Genomic DNA, 16,244 nt, shown 5'->3' with positions numbered 1-16,244 from the left:
TCGGAACCGTTGCTCTGATACCAAGTTGTTACGCCCTAAATTCCTACTTTCATGCACCTAAATCAAGGCAATTTCGGACATAAATGTGGAAACGCTAGGGTGCCTATCTGACCCAATCATTGAAAAGGTTGATAGAAAATACGGTCCTACGGTCTCGGTCCCACCTTCCACACACATCTCCAACACCACGCTTCCGCTCCAACTCTTCCTTCACCTGTCATAAAATCTGTTGGCTGGATTCCTACACCACACAAGCATAGTGAGTCTACGGACCCAACAAGCATTTATAAGAAAACCATTTAAGTCATTGCATCCATGAGGGTTTTTAAGGGTATTTCATCAATCAATCATGTATAGTTGCATACTGAGCGCATATTCGGGTCCTTAGCCCGGAGAGCTGATCCTTCGGGGTGGGCATCCCTTCGTCAATTCCTCCAGCCATATTTGAGAGCATCGGACCACTAGAGCTCATCCTACGTGGCCATCCTCTCGTATCCGTCAATTCCTCCATGATTATCTCTTAGATTCTATAGCCCTTAACTCAAAACCATCCTTCTTTAGAAAACCATGGACTTGCAATGAAAACATGCTTTGAAACCATATGCATCGTTTATATAAAATACATGATAAATAGCACTGTGTGGGTTTTAGAAAGCGTATAGAAAATTACTTGCCTGAGAATTCCTTGTTTGCGGAATCTTCGGTCGGACCACTCGGCCCTGGGTGCCATCATCCACGGTCGTAGATCTCGGTCTGGACCGCAGATTCCTCGGTCAAGAAAAACGTGATTTTAGAGTGTGACACATGTCCTGAGACCCCACAATAGAATGGGATAGCTGAAAGGAATATTCGACACCTTATAAAGACTTGTAAGTCTTGGCTACACATGAAGAATATACCAAGGCAGTTATGGGAAGAAGGCATGAGTTGTGTTGCTCATGTCATCAATCGAGTTCCGCTTAGCCCAAATGAGTTCAAATCTCCATTCGAGATGCTTTTTGGTTTTAAGTCAAATGTTAAACATTTTCGAGTTTTTGGATCTACTTGTTATGTCCATATTCCAGACTCGAGAAGGATCAAATTGGATGCAAAGATAGTCAAATGCGTGTTTGTCGGCTATGACCAGAGAAGGAAAGGGTGGCGGTGTATGGATCCATCAACCCACAAATACATTATGTCGAGAGATGTTGTTCTCGACAAAATCTCTTCATACTACATGAAAGATGTTGAGGAAACTATTCAGACTAATTTTCCCATTCCTACGTCTACGGGAAGCTCATGTACTAGTGATAATAGTGACAGGGGGAGCCCTGACTTAGCTCAAGATACTTCAGTCGATGAAAGAGCAAAAGGTGAAAGGTTACTAGGAAGTCCACATCAGGAAGAATCAAGTCAACAATAGAATGGGAATCTCGACCAAAAAGAAACATTGTAAGGCCCCTTCGATTCAGGGATGATAATTTTATAACAACCTTCTCTTGTTTCTTGGCAAACGCAATAGACGACTGAGAACTTGATCGTCCAATATATATGGAACAACCACCTGAATCGAATGGGACGCTGTTCTGAAGCCTCCTAATACTCAAGCAGTCACATGTAAGTGGGTATATCGAATCAAGCGAAAGGTTGATGGAAGCATAGATCGATACAAAGCTAGATTGGTTGCTCGAGGATTCTCACAGAAGTATGGAGAAGATTACGATGAGACATTCAGCCCAGTTGCGAAGATGACGTCAATTCGCACTATGTTGGCCTTAACAGCAAGTTCTCAATGGAAGCTGTGGCAATTGGATGTCAAGAATGCATTTTCTACGGAGAACTTGATCGTCCAATATATATGGAACAACCACCTGGATTCGAGAAGACTGATGGTCCCCAGTTGGTCTGTAGACTTAAGAAGGCACTATATGGATTAAAGCAAGTCTCGCGTGCTTGGTATGGAAAGATTGCAGAATATCTTCAATTTTGTGGGTACAAGGCTTCAGAATCCGACTCAAGTCTATTTATAAAGAAGAGTCAAGGACAAATGGTGGTGGTGCTTCTTTATGTGGATGATATAATCTTGACGGGTAGTAACTATGATGAGGTTGCTCGTCTACAAGATGAGATATCGCTTCGCTTTGAGATGAACTACGCAGATCAACTACGCAAAGAAGTTGGTATAAAATTTTGGTATGACTAACAGAAAAAAGAGTTATACTCCTCTCGACGTAAATCCTAGACTCAGTCGAGACGAAGGAACATGTCTACTAGATCCTCGTCTTTATCGTGCTCTTGTGGGAAGTTTGATTTATCTGGCTATAACAAGGCCTGACATTTCTTATGCAGTTGGAGTGGTGAGTCGATACATATAGGAGCCAAGAAAACCACACCTCGAAGAAACGAAGAAAATTTTGAAGTATATTAATACCTCACTAGATATTGGTCTACTATATGAGAAAGATGTGAAAATTTTCTTGCAAGGATATGCAGATGCTAACTTTGCTGGAGATCGAGACGATCGAATGTCCACATATGGGTTTTTTTCTTTGTGGAAACACTAGCATATCTTAGAGTAGTAGGAAACAAGGATCGGTATCCTTGTCTACAACAGAAGCGGAATACAAAGCATCAACTCACGCAGCACAAAAGTGCATATGGCTTCGTAGACTTTGGGAGGATTTTCATGTCAAGTTTGATCAGCCGGTTCCTATCCATGGAGATAATTTGAGTGCTATTAAATTGACTTCAAATCATGTGTTTCATGCGAGGACAAAACATTGAGTTGGAGCATCATTTATTCGTAAAAAAGTACTAGAGGGAATCATTGAGATTTGCAGTAAGAAGTGAAGACATTGTTGATATCTTCACAAAAGCACTTCCTAAAGGTTCTTTCGAAAATCTACGATCTAAGTTCGGACTAATCATCGGACATCACTTTAAGGTGTAATGTTAGAAATTAAAGTAATAATAATAATTAAAGTGTTTTTTTTGTTATTCAAGAGCCTCTTTTATTGTCCAAGTCTTTTAGTCTTATCTAATAAATGAGACTCTTCATGTCTCTTAGTTATGCTTTACTTTATTTAAGTTTTGTAATCGTGTTCTTATTCTATCAAGTTTAATAGACAGATTTTCATTCAAGGTTATTTTCATTATCTAGAGTTTCTATTCACTTTCTAATATATTTCTTCATTGTTCGATCATCGATATTCTGATTGTGACTTCGTTACAGTTTCTTCTAGTCCTAAATCTCAAGTCAACACCTGTTGAAATTGCAACATTATAGCCGTCGGTGGTGTAAAATCGCAGACCAGTCACTTGGTTGATCTTTAGAGAGCTTCTTCTCGGTTGTGTAGGTTGGAACGCGGCTCCGAAAAGTGGAAGAACGTCATGTGTTGGCAATTGAATAACTCATTCGAGCGAGCGATCAGGCAGTTGATCAGGCAGTTGCAGTAGGTAACTACCGTCTGTTTCAATCAGATCTGCATGGGAACTTCCTTTGATCCTTCCGTAGTGGCGGAGTCAGGCTGGGGTGTGCAGTAGCCCAGGGTAATTAATTAAAAAAATATATATATATATATTATTTATATTAAATATATTAAATTATTAATCATGTAGTGGGCATATGGAATTGAAAATGTCACCCTATAAATATGATTGAATATGTCAACTTAGAAATAGGTTATGTATATCAATTTTTCTCTTTGTTTAATTTTATACCGTCACTTAAATTATTTAATAATTGAGTATAATTTTCTTTCTTCAACTTTTTATTTATTAATAATTTTTGTCTCTTTAATTTTTTATTATAAAACTATTATAAATATTCACTAAATTAAATGATTATTGAAATTGAAACGAAATAAATTCTTAATTATTAAGAGTTTAAGATTATTTAACTCAAATTACAAACTATTCTACTAATATTTAGAATATAATATAACATATATAAAAAGAAACATTTTAATATAAAAGAGAAATTATAATATTATGTACTAGATTAATTAAAATTTTAACACTTCTTATGATAAAATAAAATAGAAAAAATAAAATTCAAACAATTTAAAAGGAGAAAATTTTAATTTATATATATTTAATTTAATATACACATAAATAATTTAATAAACTTTTAACTGCAAAATAAAGTAATTAATTAGATTAAAAAACAATTAATAATTTTTATATTTAACTTCTTATTTATTAAATATAATATATATATTTATTAATTTATTATATTTTTAGTGATGAAACATTAGAGTTACTTATATTTTTAGTGATAATTTTAAAGCATTTAAAGTTGAAGATATTTACAAATTGGCTGAAAAGTATTATCTAATAGACTTTAGGGAACAAGAAATACAATATTTGAAATCTCAACTACAACGTTATAAAATTGATGTTTCTCGTAATGAGAATTTTCAAAATATGTATTCAATCGTTAAATTGTGTCGCAGATTAGTTGAAACATACAAGTCATCAAATTATAATTTGATTGATAGATTAATTCAACTTATTTTGACTTTACCAGTTTCTACTGCCACTACAGAAAGGTCATTTTCAACAATGAAATATTTGAAAACTATTCAACGGAATAAGATGGAAGAAAGTTTTTAGCCGATACTATGATAATTTATATTGAACGAGAGCTTGTTGAAAATATTGATTCAGATTATATAATAGATGAATTTTATTTTATAAAGAATAGAATTTACAACTTAAATAATATGTAAACGTTGTTAAATTTTATAAAAAAATTTATCTTAGTTTTAGATTTTTTTGTCTTATTTTTTAAATTTTCAATAATACGAGATACAATTATATATATAAATTTGTTATTTTAATCGGGTATTCATATCAATTTTTAAATTTTGTATATTTATTTTATTTTAGTAGTTCGGTTAATATATTTAATATTCTCACTTATTACCCGTAATAGTGAAACGTATAATCTTCATAGCCCAGGGAAAAAAAATTTCGGGATACGCCCTTGCTTCCGTTGTCCATTACGTTAATCGAGTCGCTTCTGGAAGGCTCTTGGAGGGAAGACTGACCTTCGCGATGGTAAACACCGTGATCCCGAGGAGAAGGCGACGCTCGATGAAGCTCCGCCAACAAATCCAAAGCTCGAATCGGAGGTCCAACCTGTTCTCCATTCTGCGATACTAAAGTCTGAGGGCGCTTGAGCAACAAGTAGATGCCGGCGAAGATGAGAAGCCTTGAGACGACCCGCGCTGCTCCATTTTCGGACGAAGAACAGTTTCGGACGTTCACGACGCCGGGAACAGTCGATAGCCGGAAACCAGCAGGGAAGAAGACGAAGACGTTTGTTTTTTTATTTCTGGTTTCCTCCAACTTTTCCATTTGTTTTAAAAAGCATAGGGCTTTTAAATAATAATATCGAATTAATTTATTAATTCGATATTAAAGTGGCCCTGATGTATTTATATTTATTTAATTGAACCCTCAAAGTTCTCTTTCATTTAAATTTAATTTCAAACTTTAAAAATCAATAAATAAATAATTTTTAAAGTCATGTCAGTTTCTAGAATTTAACAAACATTAAAATGCGATTCAAACCTTGAAACAATTTTAAAATTCTTCAAATTTTAATTATTTTTTAGAATTTTTAGGACCTATTTAGAAAAATCTAAAACTTCAAAAAGCTATAACTTGAGTTTCATAAGTTCAAAAATCATGAAATTAAAAATGTAGCTTACTAAAAATATTTTCAATGCTAGTAAAATTTTTTAGAATTTTTGGGTTCTGTTTAGAAAAACATCTATCTTCGCATTGTCATATCTGGAGTTCAATAACTCCGAAAATTCCAAACACGATTTTTTTGAGTTTTAAAAATATTTTTGATCATCATGTGAAATTTTGTAAATTTTAGGAATCATTTTTTAAAATAACTTATTTTAATGTGTTGTATTCGGAGTTTTCTCAACTTCGAAGATTTCAAAAGGAAAACACTCATGACTTTTGATGAATTAATTTTCATTTCTTCGTTATAAATGAATAAATTTTTAATCTCTAATCTGAATCTTCATCTTCCTCAATCATGATCCCTTTCTTTTTGGGAATCGTGTTCCATGCTCTTCATTGTCTTTAACCTTGTCAATATCTTGTGAATATGATTAACTCTTTTGCAAAATGGTTAAAATTTTCTCACACAAGCAAAAGAGTTATGAACTCAGAGAGAAAAAATAACAATCCTTCAAACATCAATTGTCAATTACTTAGGAATAGAGACTGCCTGTGAAGACATACATATAAGACATAGCGTCGTAGGCCCTTTCTTAATACATAGCCAAACACGGACTCTTAAAATGAATTTCTGATTTTCTTTTCTTTAGTTTCTTTGAGAAGAAAATTAAAGTGACGACTCTAAAGTCAATTAAATCGATACATTCGCGAGTGGATCGATTTAAAACATGTACGGGCCAATTCAAAAGGCATGTGCTAGAAAACTCTATTTTGGTTCGTTATTCCTTTCCACTTTTTTACGAGATGCGGAGGAAGGTAAGTCAAATGATTCTTTAACATAGTTTACCTTAACATAAGAAAAAACGTTTTCTCTTAAAAAATAGTGCACGGATCGAACCTGCCATAAAAATCCTCGTCTCCTACTGCGGGAGCACGTGAGGAAGGTAAGGCATGGGGTCGATCATTTCTGGATCGCCCAAACCGCCCTTAAGGACTGGGTAAATTTTTAGGGAAACGAAAAAAAATTCGTACAACTTTCATCAAAGTCCGTCAAATTTTTGATGCGGCATTAATCGTAAATGAGTGTATTGATTCGGCTAACACTAGAGGCGATAAATATGTTTTTGTCAAACTCGATATCGAGAAAGCATGTGATCATGTGAATTGGGAGTTCCTTTTTGATATTATGGGTAAAATGGGTATGAGAGATAAATGGATCGGATGGATTAGATTTTGCGTATCGATGGCGAAATTTTCTGTTATCGTGAATGAGAGCTCTCATGTTTTCTGTGAGAGTTCAAGGGGACTCTATTTCATCTTTCTTATATGTTATTTTTATGAAATACCTTTATAGAATAATGTCGTTTGTCGAAAATGCGGTTTTATTTTGAAGGGTGGAGTGTGGTGCGAGATGATTTATATTCTCTATGTCTAATTTATTATCATTAATTAAATAGAAATTAGTGAATAATAATTGTTTTTGATAATCTTTTAATTATTATTTTTTTAGATTTGAGCAAAATTAAACAAATGGCTGTCATTGAGGAACTTTTGTATTTAAAAAAAAAAAAAAAACTTGATTTCTTAGTAAAGATTAAAGAAGACAGAAATAAAAACTGAGATTATCAACGAACGAAGAAGAAGCAATTAGAGAAGGCAAAGATCGGCGTAGTTCTTTCTTGCTTAAACGTCGAATCAAAACCCCAACCAACGATGAACAACTGGTAAGGCGATTACGTACACATTTCTTCTCCATCTATCTATCTATCTATGTCAATTAACAATCTAGTCTAACCTTTTAATCACTCTCGCAGATCATCAACTTTCTTCCTTCTTGGACAGTTCTAGATTCATCAGGTATGTCTCTCATTCGAAGCCTTATACTTGTAATTTCACGCGATTGTGAATATTTGACTGATTCATCATCAGGAGAAATCGTCTAATTTCACATGGAAGGCATCGGAACTGATGGCGTTTCAGAGACGTCGCCAATGGCTAAGTGGAAGAATGATTTCTCTAGAGTATTTCAGCATTACTTGGATCGATCGACCCCTCATATGCTTCACAGGTGGATAGGGACGGGGGTGGTTACCATGATTTACATTCTTAGAGTTTACTGCGTGCAAGGATTCTACGTTGTTTCCTATGGTCTCGGGATATATATATTGAATCTTCTCATTGGTTTTCTTTCGCCAAAGATCGATCCAGAACTTGAAGCCTTGGACGGAGCCTCTTTGCCTACCAAAGACTCTGATGAATTCAAACCCTTCATTCGTCGCCTTCCCGAGTTCCGCTTTTGGTAATTCTTTCTTGCGATCCTGATATTATTTGATTATTTGATTATTTGTTGCTGAATCTATTCATAATTTCCAGGTATTCCATCACGAAAGCTTTTCTAGTCGCCTTCATGTTAACCTTCTTCTCTCTTCTCGATGTACCTGTTTTCTGGCCCATCCTGCTTATCTACTGGATTGTTCTGTTTTTCCTCACAATGAAGCGTCAGATTCAACACATGATCAAGCACAAGTATGTTCCATTTGATATTGGCAAACAGGTACGAATTCTTTCCTTTTTTTATCGATAAACAAAGCAAATGGTATTAGTTAATGTATTGCTGTTGATACCTTCTTTGATTTGATGATTCTCAACAGAGATATTCCAAAAATAGCGAAAAGCCCAGTTCATCAAGAGACTGAAGCTGGCTGCTGACTGGCTTGGCTTGGCTTTCATTAGATGACTATCTTCCCTTCCTTTTAACATGAGTATGTCTTTCTGATATAGCTGACATAATGGTTTAACCATGAACTTGCAAAAGCTACATACATTTAGTGAACTGGTAAATGTTAGTAAATCTTCTTCATAAGTTTTAGCAAACAGCCATGGACGGTTGTTTCCTAATCATTGTCAAATTCGTTGATTTGCATGGATTCTTTTTTATACACAAGATAGTTAAGCACATCAAGTATAAGGATAAAGCTAACAAGTGAAATAAATCAATAGGATGTTTAGTGGGAATATCGAAGGATATAGCTAACAAGTGAAATAAATCAATAGGATGTTTAGTGGGACCTCAACTTCTATAGATCAAGATACTCTAGTGAATTTGATAACTCTTAACAACCACACATCTTTTCATGCTAAGCATCCACATATTCTAGGTTTATAGGAGCAACCATTTAGTAAAAAAATATTCACATTAATATACTTTTGAGCACCTTAATTAGCTATGGTAAAGATGAATAGTAACTTCTGTATATTAACCAGCTTCTGCCTATTTGAGAAAATAGTTGGATTATTTGTTACTCAATTAAAGTAGTTGGTCGAAATTTACCTGCAATATCAGCTTGGGATGCAGAAAATCCACAAGATTACAAGAAGCTTTTGGAACTTCCCCCGAGTATAAAACAATCTGATGCAAACATAGAAGAGTCTTAGCTAGGCCTTGCTTGATGAAAATAATCTTTTATCCATCATCAATAAAAAATTATTCAACTCACTTGGGTAGGAAGAGTTTTGAAATCAAATGTCTGAGGTTGGATTTCCACTAAGGATGCTTTAAGTTCAAGTGTGGGGCCACAGAAGTACAATAAAAAATCATTCAAACTACCAATTATAATACAAAAAATACATTTTCTTTATTGTGTTACATGTTAAAAGTAGGTCCAATTACTATTTGGAGCTTGAATTTGAATCGCTTTTACCACATGGGTTCGAAGTTTGAACCGTGTCATCTGATGCTATACTTTAACATTTTTAGCCAAATGGGGCTTTTCCAGTCAATCATCCGGACTCCAATTTCTAAAAAAAAAACATGAATCCCTTCTTCATTCCCGAGCAGTATGTTTAAGGGAAAAGCTCAATATGAATAAAGATGTTAAAGTTCGAGCCTCGGGATGTTGTTCAAAGTTCGTTTTTTAGTCAAATAACCCCTACTAATTTACTTTTTCATCGAGCGCGTCTTTTCTCCCAAGAAAATTGGATCATTTTAAAAAAACGATCCACATCAATACAAACTCTTAAAGATTCTGATTACAGTTTCATGTCTTCATATGTTTTTACCTGTTTTGTGATGGATCATAAAGGATATCTGTAGCAATTCCCTCTAGATTCTCATAAACAAAAATGTTTTAAAATAAGCCCATTGTAGATTTATGAGTCATTTTGGTATGAACCTTAGATCTAGAAAGTTATTTGGACTGTGTTTGATATGCAGCAGGTCACAAACATACCAACTACATCCAGCCAAATGAACTATCATCCTACCTAACCAGTAACCACATTCCTTTTATAAAAAAAAATCTCTTAGAACTATAACTTTAACAAATTTCCCAGATCCAGATGGTCCTTTTAGCAGAATGTGAGGAAATATTTGGTGCACTGCCTAGAAGAAGAACAGAAATCAGATGCTGACAGTTTGAGTAGTATAAAGAGATTTAAGAATAACACATACTAATTTCTTTAGAGATTCTGTTTCTTGTTTGTGCTAGGTGAATCCATTGAGTGAAAGTCTTAAGAACTACAGACGCATGCCTTATGTATGAAACTTGATTCGCGATTTTGATTTCCTCATGCAAGAAAACCGTGTTTCTGTTTGGTGTTTGCTAATGTTAGATGCAAATCTTCTTCTGGAACTTGATCGAGTTAATCTCTATTTTTCATTTAATTGAGAACTGTGAACTCCTCCTTTCCTTAGAAACAAACATGGTCGGAACCTTCAAATGGTTGATTCTAACATATGAACATGAGCGTCATCTCTTCGAGTTCGATATCATGATTCTCGTAGATAGTTAGAACCAAAATTGAGATTTTAAGTGAAATCTTTAAGTCAGATTTATATATAGCTTTCAATAAACAAATAAAATTGAATGTTGATATTTATAATACATATAAGATTATTAATTATGTCGAACTATAAATTGATTCTTAATTATATAAAGTGTACTGTGATGAAATCAAATTGATACGACTTACAATATATGGCTCCCTTTGTTGATTGGAGATGTAAAACTTGTCTCTATCTTAATAATTAATATTTTTATATGGTGTTTAATGTTGTACAAATTTGTAATAAACATGTGTAAATAAATATATGATTAATCTTAATTTCTGTCAACATCATTCATAAAATATTTCATTCTAACAAAAGGATCACGATAAAACATATATATTTATTTATAGGTTTGGGTAGAACACCATTGCAATTAAAGTAGCAAACCCTTACCCGTAGAGGCGTCTAACATTAATAGCTTTCACATTCTCTCCAATTATCCCATCCTTAAACGACACAACATTTTTGTCTCTCACAATTGCCTGCCTGCCTGGCTTCATTTCTTCTTGTTTGCGACGCTCCAATTATTTTCATACAAGATGTAATTAATCATCGCAATAGACTCCTTGTTTTTCTAAAGAGATTATCTACCTCCTTAGACCTTCACATGTTAGATCAAAGATATTTATATATTCTTACTAATTAGTTATTCAAAGCCAATTTACATGTACTTTGATTCATTCTTAAAAAAACATTATCACAAAATCCGTTAAGATAGCTAATTGTTAAGATATCAAAAATCTGTATAACCTTATATTCGATTATCATTAAAATGAGTTGTGTTAAGACACCCTTAAAAAAACATTCACAATCATAATTCGATTTTATTTTAAGATGTTTTTAAGTGTGAATTTATCACAAAAAAAAATTTAAAATAATATAAAAAGATTTATGTAACTTTCAGAAAAATCTCTATCAAATATTTTGAGGGCAGTTAAAAATTTTCTTAACCGAGGGTTGATAAGCAACGCCGAAAAATGTCATGTCAAATGATAATTTATATCTACGTATATGCTTAAATAGTAAAAAAAAAATACTCGTAAAAATCATGAGAGATACCGATAAAAAGGGCATCCATATTAAAGATAAAAAAAATAACTCATTATTGAAAACAAGAAAAACACTCCAAATTCGATATTTCTGTCTCGTTTGCTTCTAAAATGGGACAGACACGAACGCAAGAAAGCATTACCAGCACAATCGGAAGACATGAGGCATTACCAGCACAATCGGAAGACATGAGGAGCAAACCTTACAATTAGAAGATATGAAGAGCAAGGACTCTTCACCAAAAATATTGAACACAAAAATTTGAAATAAAAGAGAGGTCTTTTTTCCTCATAAATTCTGCAATGCATGGTGCAACTATATAATAAAAGCCCATGCCATGAACTGAGTTCAGAATTCATTAATCAATGGTGGCAAGCACAACTGCTTATTAGCGGATTGGAATCTTCCGACGGCCCATTTATTTCTCCACTGTCTTTCTACCTACATTGTACAGTAAAACCCTAATATGGAATCCTCCGCCAGAATTTTCTCTTCCCCAAATCTCACTCGCCATTTACGCACCTCCCTCGTCGTCTTCCTCAAACCTCATCAATCGTCTCCTCCTCCTAATAAGCATCCACCACCGTTCATCATCCGATCATCCTCAACCTGGAAAACATCCTCTCCTCCTCCGATCCCCCCCTTTTGCTGCATTCGCGCTTCGCATCATCATCCTATCTTCTTCTCTCACTCTCATAGAGTTTCAGGCAAATTCGGATTATTATTCAATTCACTCTCTTCCTCTCACATAACCGCCTCATTTCACTCCAGCGATGGTTCCGTTTCCTCAGACGTTGATAACAACAACAAGTCCTCCGATTCGAATTTGTATACTATACACGGCGGAGACGCGGCGGAAGCGGCGGCGGAGGATAAGCGACCGTTGGTAACCGCTGTACTGATGGGATGGTTGGGAGCGAAACCTAAACATCTGAAGAGGTACGCTGAACTGTACAATTCGAGAGGAATTAACTCTGTTAGCTTTGTAGTTTCGGCGAAAGAAGTTGTTGACATGGGGAAGAAATTGGAAGCTAGAATCGAATCCTTCTCCCGTGAAATTGAGTCGTGGCTGAGGGATTCAGACAAAGATGGACGCCAACGATTCTTGATCTTCCATACTTTCAGTAATACCGGCTGGCTTGTATATGGATCAATTCTTGAGAAATTTCAAGGGAAGAAGGAAATTCTGGACAAGATTAAAGGTTGCGTTGTTGATTCTGGAGCAGACCCACAAATTAATCCCAAGGTTTGGGCAGCTGGTTTCGGCACTGCCCTGTTGAGAAAACGGAGTTCAGCAGTGTACCCTTTCAGCGATGACTCAGTAGAAACACATAACAAAGAGACCACCACCACCCCTTTGGTGGAATCAATGTTATTGGCATTGCTAGAGAAGATCTTCACTGTTCTTCTTGAACTGCCCTACATAAACGGGTCAGTATTCATCAAATAAATAATAGATTTTTTCATCAAATAAACAAGTTGTTGGGTTTTGCAGGAGGTTGAAGAAGATCATAGATATACTAGCAAACAAACAACCTTATTGTCCTCAACTTTACCTATATAGTACTGCAGACAAAGTCATTCCTTATCAATCTATTGAATCTTTCATTGAAGATCAAAAGAGAAAGAGAGGAGGAGGACAAGTACTTTCCTTTAACTTCGCCAACTCTCCTCATGTTGATCACTACAGGAATTTTCCAGAAATTTATTCTTCGCAGCTGCACAATTTCTTGGAAGCAAGTCTTTCCAAAACCTCCTCCTCCTGAAAGTGAAACCCTCAAAATTCTCTGTTTTTTTTTTTTCTTTTTTGAATTGAATTGAAATGGGTAGAAAATTCTAATGCTTACTCATTGTTACATCAAAGTAAAATGCTTTCATTGTGAAACACACTTGTCACTTTTGCTACATTAACATAAAAAAAATGAAGTCTTTGTCTAATCGGCCTCAAACCAAGTAATGATTTTAGAAAACCAAGTAATGTGAGTTTTCATACTAAGGTTAATCAATAACATTAGATTAATTGTTTGTGCATACTTGAGAGATTCATGCATTCAACGTTGAAGTTGTGGTATTCATCTGCATGCTAACACAAAATAAAATAAAAGAGGAATATGATTTAGAATGGAGAACAATGGTAATACAGAGAGAATATGTTCCATGGTCCGGCCTTATTTTATATTAGGTTATTTGGGATTACTTCCAAATAACTCAATATCTCATCACCATTTAAATCACAATCACCCTAAGCTTTGTTTGATATATTGACTTATTTGGGATTAATTCAGCCAACAATTTATTTTTGGAATAAATGACAGATTTAGTACAATTATTGTAGAGTTTCATCAAATTTAATACTCTTCCAAATTTTTTTTAAACTCTCCTTACCTTATTGAGTTATATTTAAAACCTCTCCCAAACTCCTTTAATTTTATTCAACGTTCTGCACGCGATCTCAAACCAACAAAATCTTTCAACCACCGCGAACACACAATCAACCATTTCTCATCAACTGTTCTTCTTCGCAACCAACCCATACAACAAGGAATTTCTCATCCACGGTTCTTCTTCCGCAACTGACCAATCTGTCAAATAAGATAGATCTGCTTATATATTTCTTACAGGTATATGTCATCCCTATGTATGGTTAAATTTCTCTAGATTCTGATTCTAGTAGACGGTGTTTCAAAAGAACATGTGAAGTTTGAAACCTTGATTGATTTATATCAGTTTTGTGCACCATAATCTACTAACTAAAATTAAGTGGTAATAATAATTATCAGCTAATAGAATCATTGATAATGTATTATATTTATGTTGAAGAATCATTGATAATGTATTATATTTATGTTGAAGAATCATTGATAATGTATTATATTTATGTTTTAAGAGATACTTGGGAACAGGTAGGGACAATGAATCCTTCAAGCTTCACCTGTGTTTTTTCCTTTGAAGCACCGTTTACTGAAATCAGAACCTAGAAGTCAGAGCCTAGAGAAATTTCATCCTAACCGAATGAAAAATATTCGGTATTCTAAGAATCTATAGATACATGCAGATATCTGTAAGAAATATATAGGCAGATCTGATTTTATTTTACAGATCGGTCAGTCGCGGAAGAACCGTGAAGAACCGTGGATAAAAAATTCTTTGTTGTGTGCTCGGTCGTGAAGAGCAGTTGATGAGAAATGGAAGTTAAAGGATTTTGTTGTGTGGTCGGTCACCCTGTTGTATTTGCAGTGTTAGGTAGAAGGATTTTGTTTGTTTGAGTGGCGGGCGGACACTAAATAGAATTTTAATGAAAAGAAGAAAGGATGTAATTAGAGTTTTGTTTATTAAAAGTATAATAAAGAAAGAAAAAAATAATTAACATTAAATAAGATAGGAGAAGTTCTAAATAATAAACTAAATAAGGTAAAAAAAAACTCAGCATCAACATCACTAAATTTGTCATTTATCTCATTTACTTATATATATATACCAAATGTATTTTTCTCGGAACAACTCTAAAATAATTTTCAATAACCTACAACAAACAAGGTTTTCAATATCCCAACTAACCCGGTTTCTCATAACCTGTATCAAACGGGATTATTTGTAAATAACCCAAGATCAAACCAGGCCTAAATTGGCGAATGGTGCAGAATCCAACCATAGTGATCAACCCCTAGCTACTTTCCAATCTTCGCTTAAGGTTTTTGATTCCATACAGCCCAAAAAGCAAAAAGGTGAGGATAAAGGTAAGGAAATTATAAATATAAGATCTTGGAACACTTTAAACAAAAAAGATCAAAAGGATAAAGCATTCCAGAATCTAGATCCCATCATTTGCTCCTATATATCTCCATATAATAATAAAATAAGAAAAATAACTATAATAATACATGAAAAGAATCCAGATAAGAATTGTTTAATGTCATTAAAGATCACCATGCATGCTGCATGTTTTAAGCTGGAACAAAATATGAAATAGTGAATCAAATACCCTAAAACCAAAAGCACCAACCTAGGATGATTCCTAGCAGTAAAAAAGAACTACTGCTTAAAATTCAACCTCAAGTTCAGCTATGGTGTTAAAAGTTAGAACCTTTTTTTCTTTCCTAGACAAGTGACAAAAAACCCGTGATGTTAGCCATAAACACTTTCCTTTAACCTTATCTAAGAGACTCAAGAAGATGCAGAACGAATATGCAGGGTTACACTGTGATTTCATTAGTTACTCAGCAATGTAATTGTAAAACAATGAATTGGAATATATGTATAAAAAAATTATAACTACTTGTCTCCCCAAGTTGGATTCTACTTGAAGAAATACCAAAACAACGTTTTGTTTTTCAGAAGCATATTTCAATTGAACAGAATCTTTTGACTAACAGCATCTTCTATCTTTCAATCTTTCCCAGGAATCAGAACTTGATTCTTAGCCATGAGTTTCCCACTTTAATAATATTAGTAAGAGGACTATTGCCTAACTTTCCTATCTAGGTAAGAGGAAGATGGTCCATTGGCCATATTACAAAACTGAAATTCCTCTCATGTTGATGTACAGAAAAACCCTCTAAAAGGACACAATTTTTTTTTTTTTAATGAAGGATGCCAGCATGACCCCCCACCCCACAGCCATGACAGGACACAAGATAAATAATAATAAATAAATAAATAAAGGAATTAGCAATAAAGGAGAAAA

The 16,244-nt window shown here is 34.2% G+C and overlaps 2 protein-coding genes across 2 annotated transcripts; both read left to right on the top strand.

The window, feature by feature from the left end:
• The first annotated feature begins 7,256 nt into the window (after positions 1 to 7,256).
• Positions 7,257 to 8,551, top strand: LOC124921354 (protein RER1B-like). The gene is made up of 5 exons (XM_047462002.1): positions 7,257 to 7,406; positions 7,497 to 7,539; positions 7,612 to 7,981; positions 8,056 to 8,236; positions 8,334 to 8,551. The coding sequence occupies exons 3-5, from the start codon at positions 7,632 to 7,634 to the stop codon at positions 8,376 to 8,378; spliced, it is 576 nt and encodes a 191-aa protein (XP_047317958.1). The 5' UTR covers positions 7,257 to 7,406; positions 7,497 to 7,539; positions 7,612 to 7,631; the 3' UTR covers positions 8,379 to 8,551.
• A 3,375-nt stretch (positions 8,552 to 11,926) lies between these two features.
• LOC124921353 (transmembrane protein 53-like) lies at positions 11,927 to 13,447 on the top strand. The gene is made up of 2 exons (XM_047462001.1): positions 11,927 to 12,991; positions 13,056 to 13,447. Exons 1-2 carry the CDS (start codon positions 12,027 to 12,029, stop codon positions 13,324 to 13,326), a joined length of 1,236 nt encoding a protein of 411 aa, XP_047317957.1. The 5' UTR covers positions 11,927 to 12,026; the 3' UTR covers positions 13,327 to 13,447.
• Positions 13,448 to 16,244: the final 2,797 nt, after the last annotated feature.

This window comes from Impatiens glandulifera, chromosome 1 (assembly GCF_907164915.1).
Source record: "Impatiens glandulifera chromosome 1, dImpGla2.1, whole genome shotgun sequence".
Lineage (NCBI taxonomy): Eukaryota > Viridiplantae > Streptophyta > Magnoliopsida > Ericales > Balsaminaceae > Impatiens > Impatiens glandulifera.
Note: the sequence above shows the minus strand (reverse complement) of the source record. Positions and strands in the feature narration are given on the sequence as shown.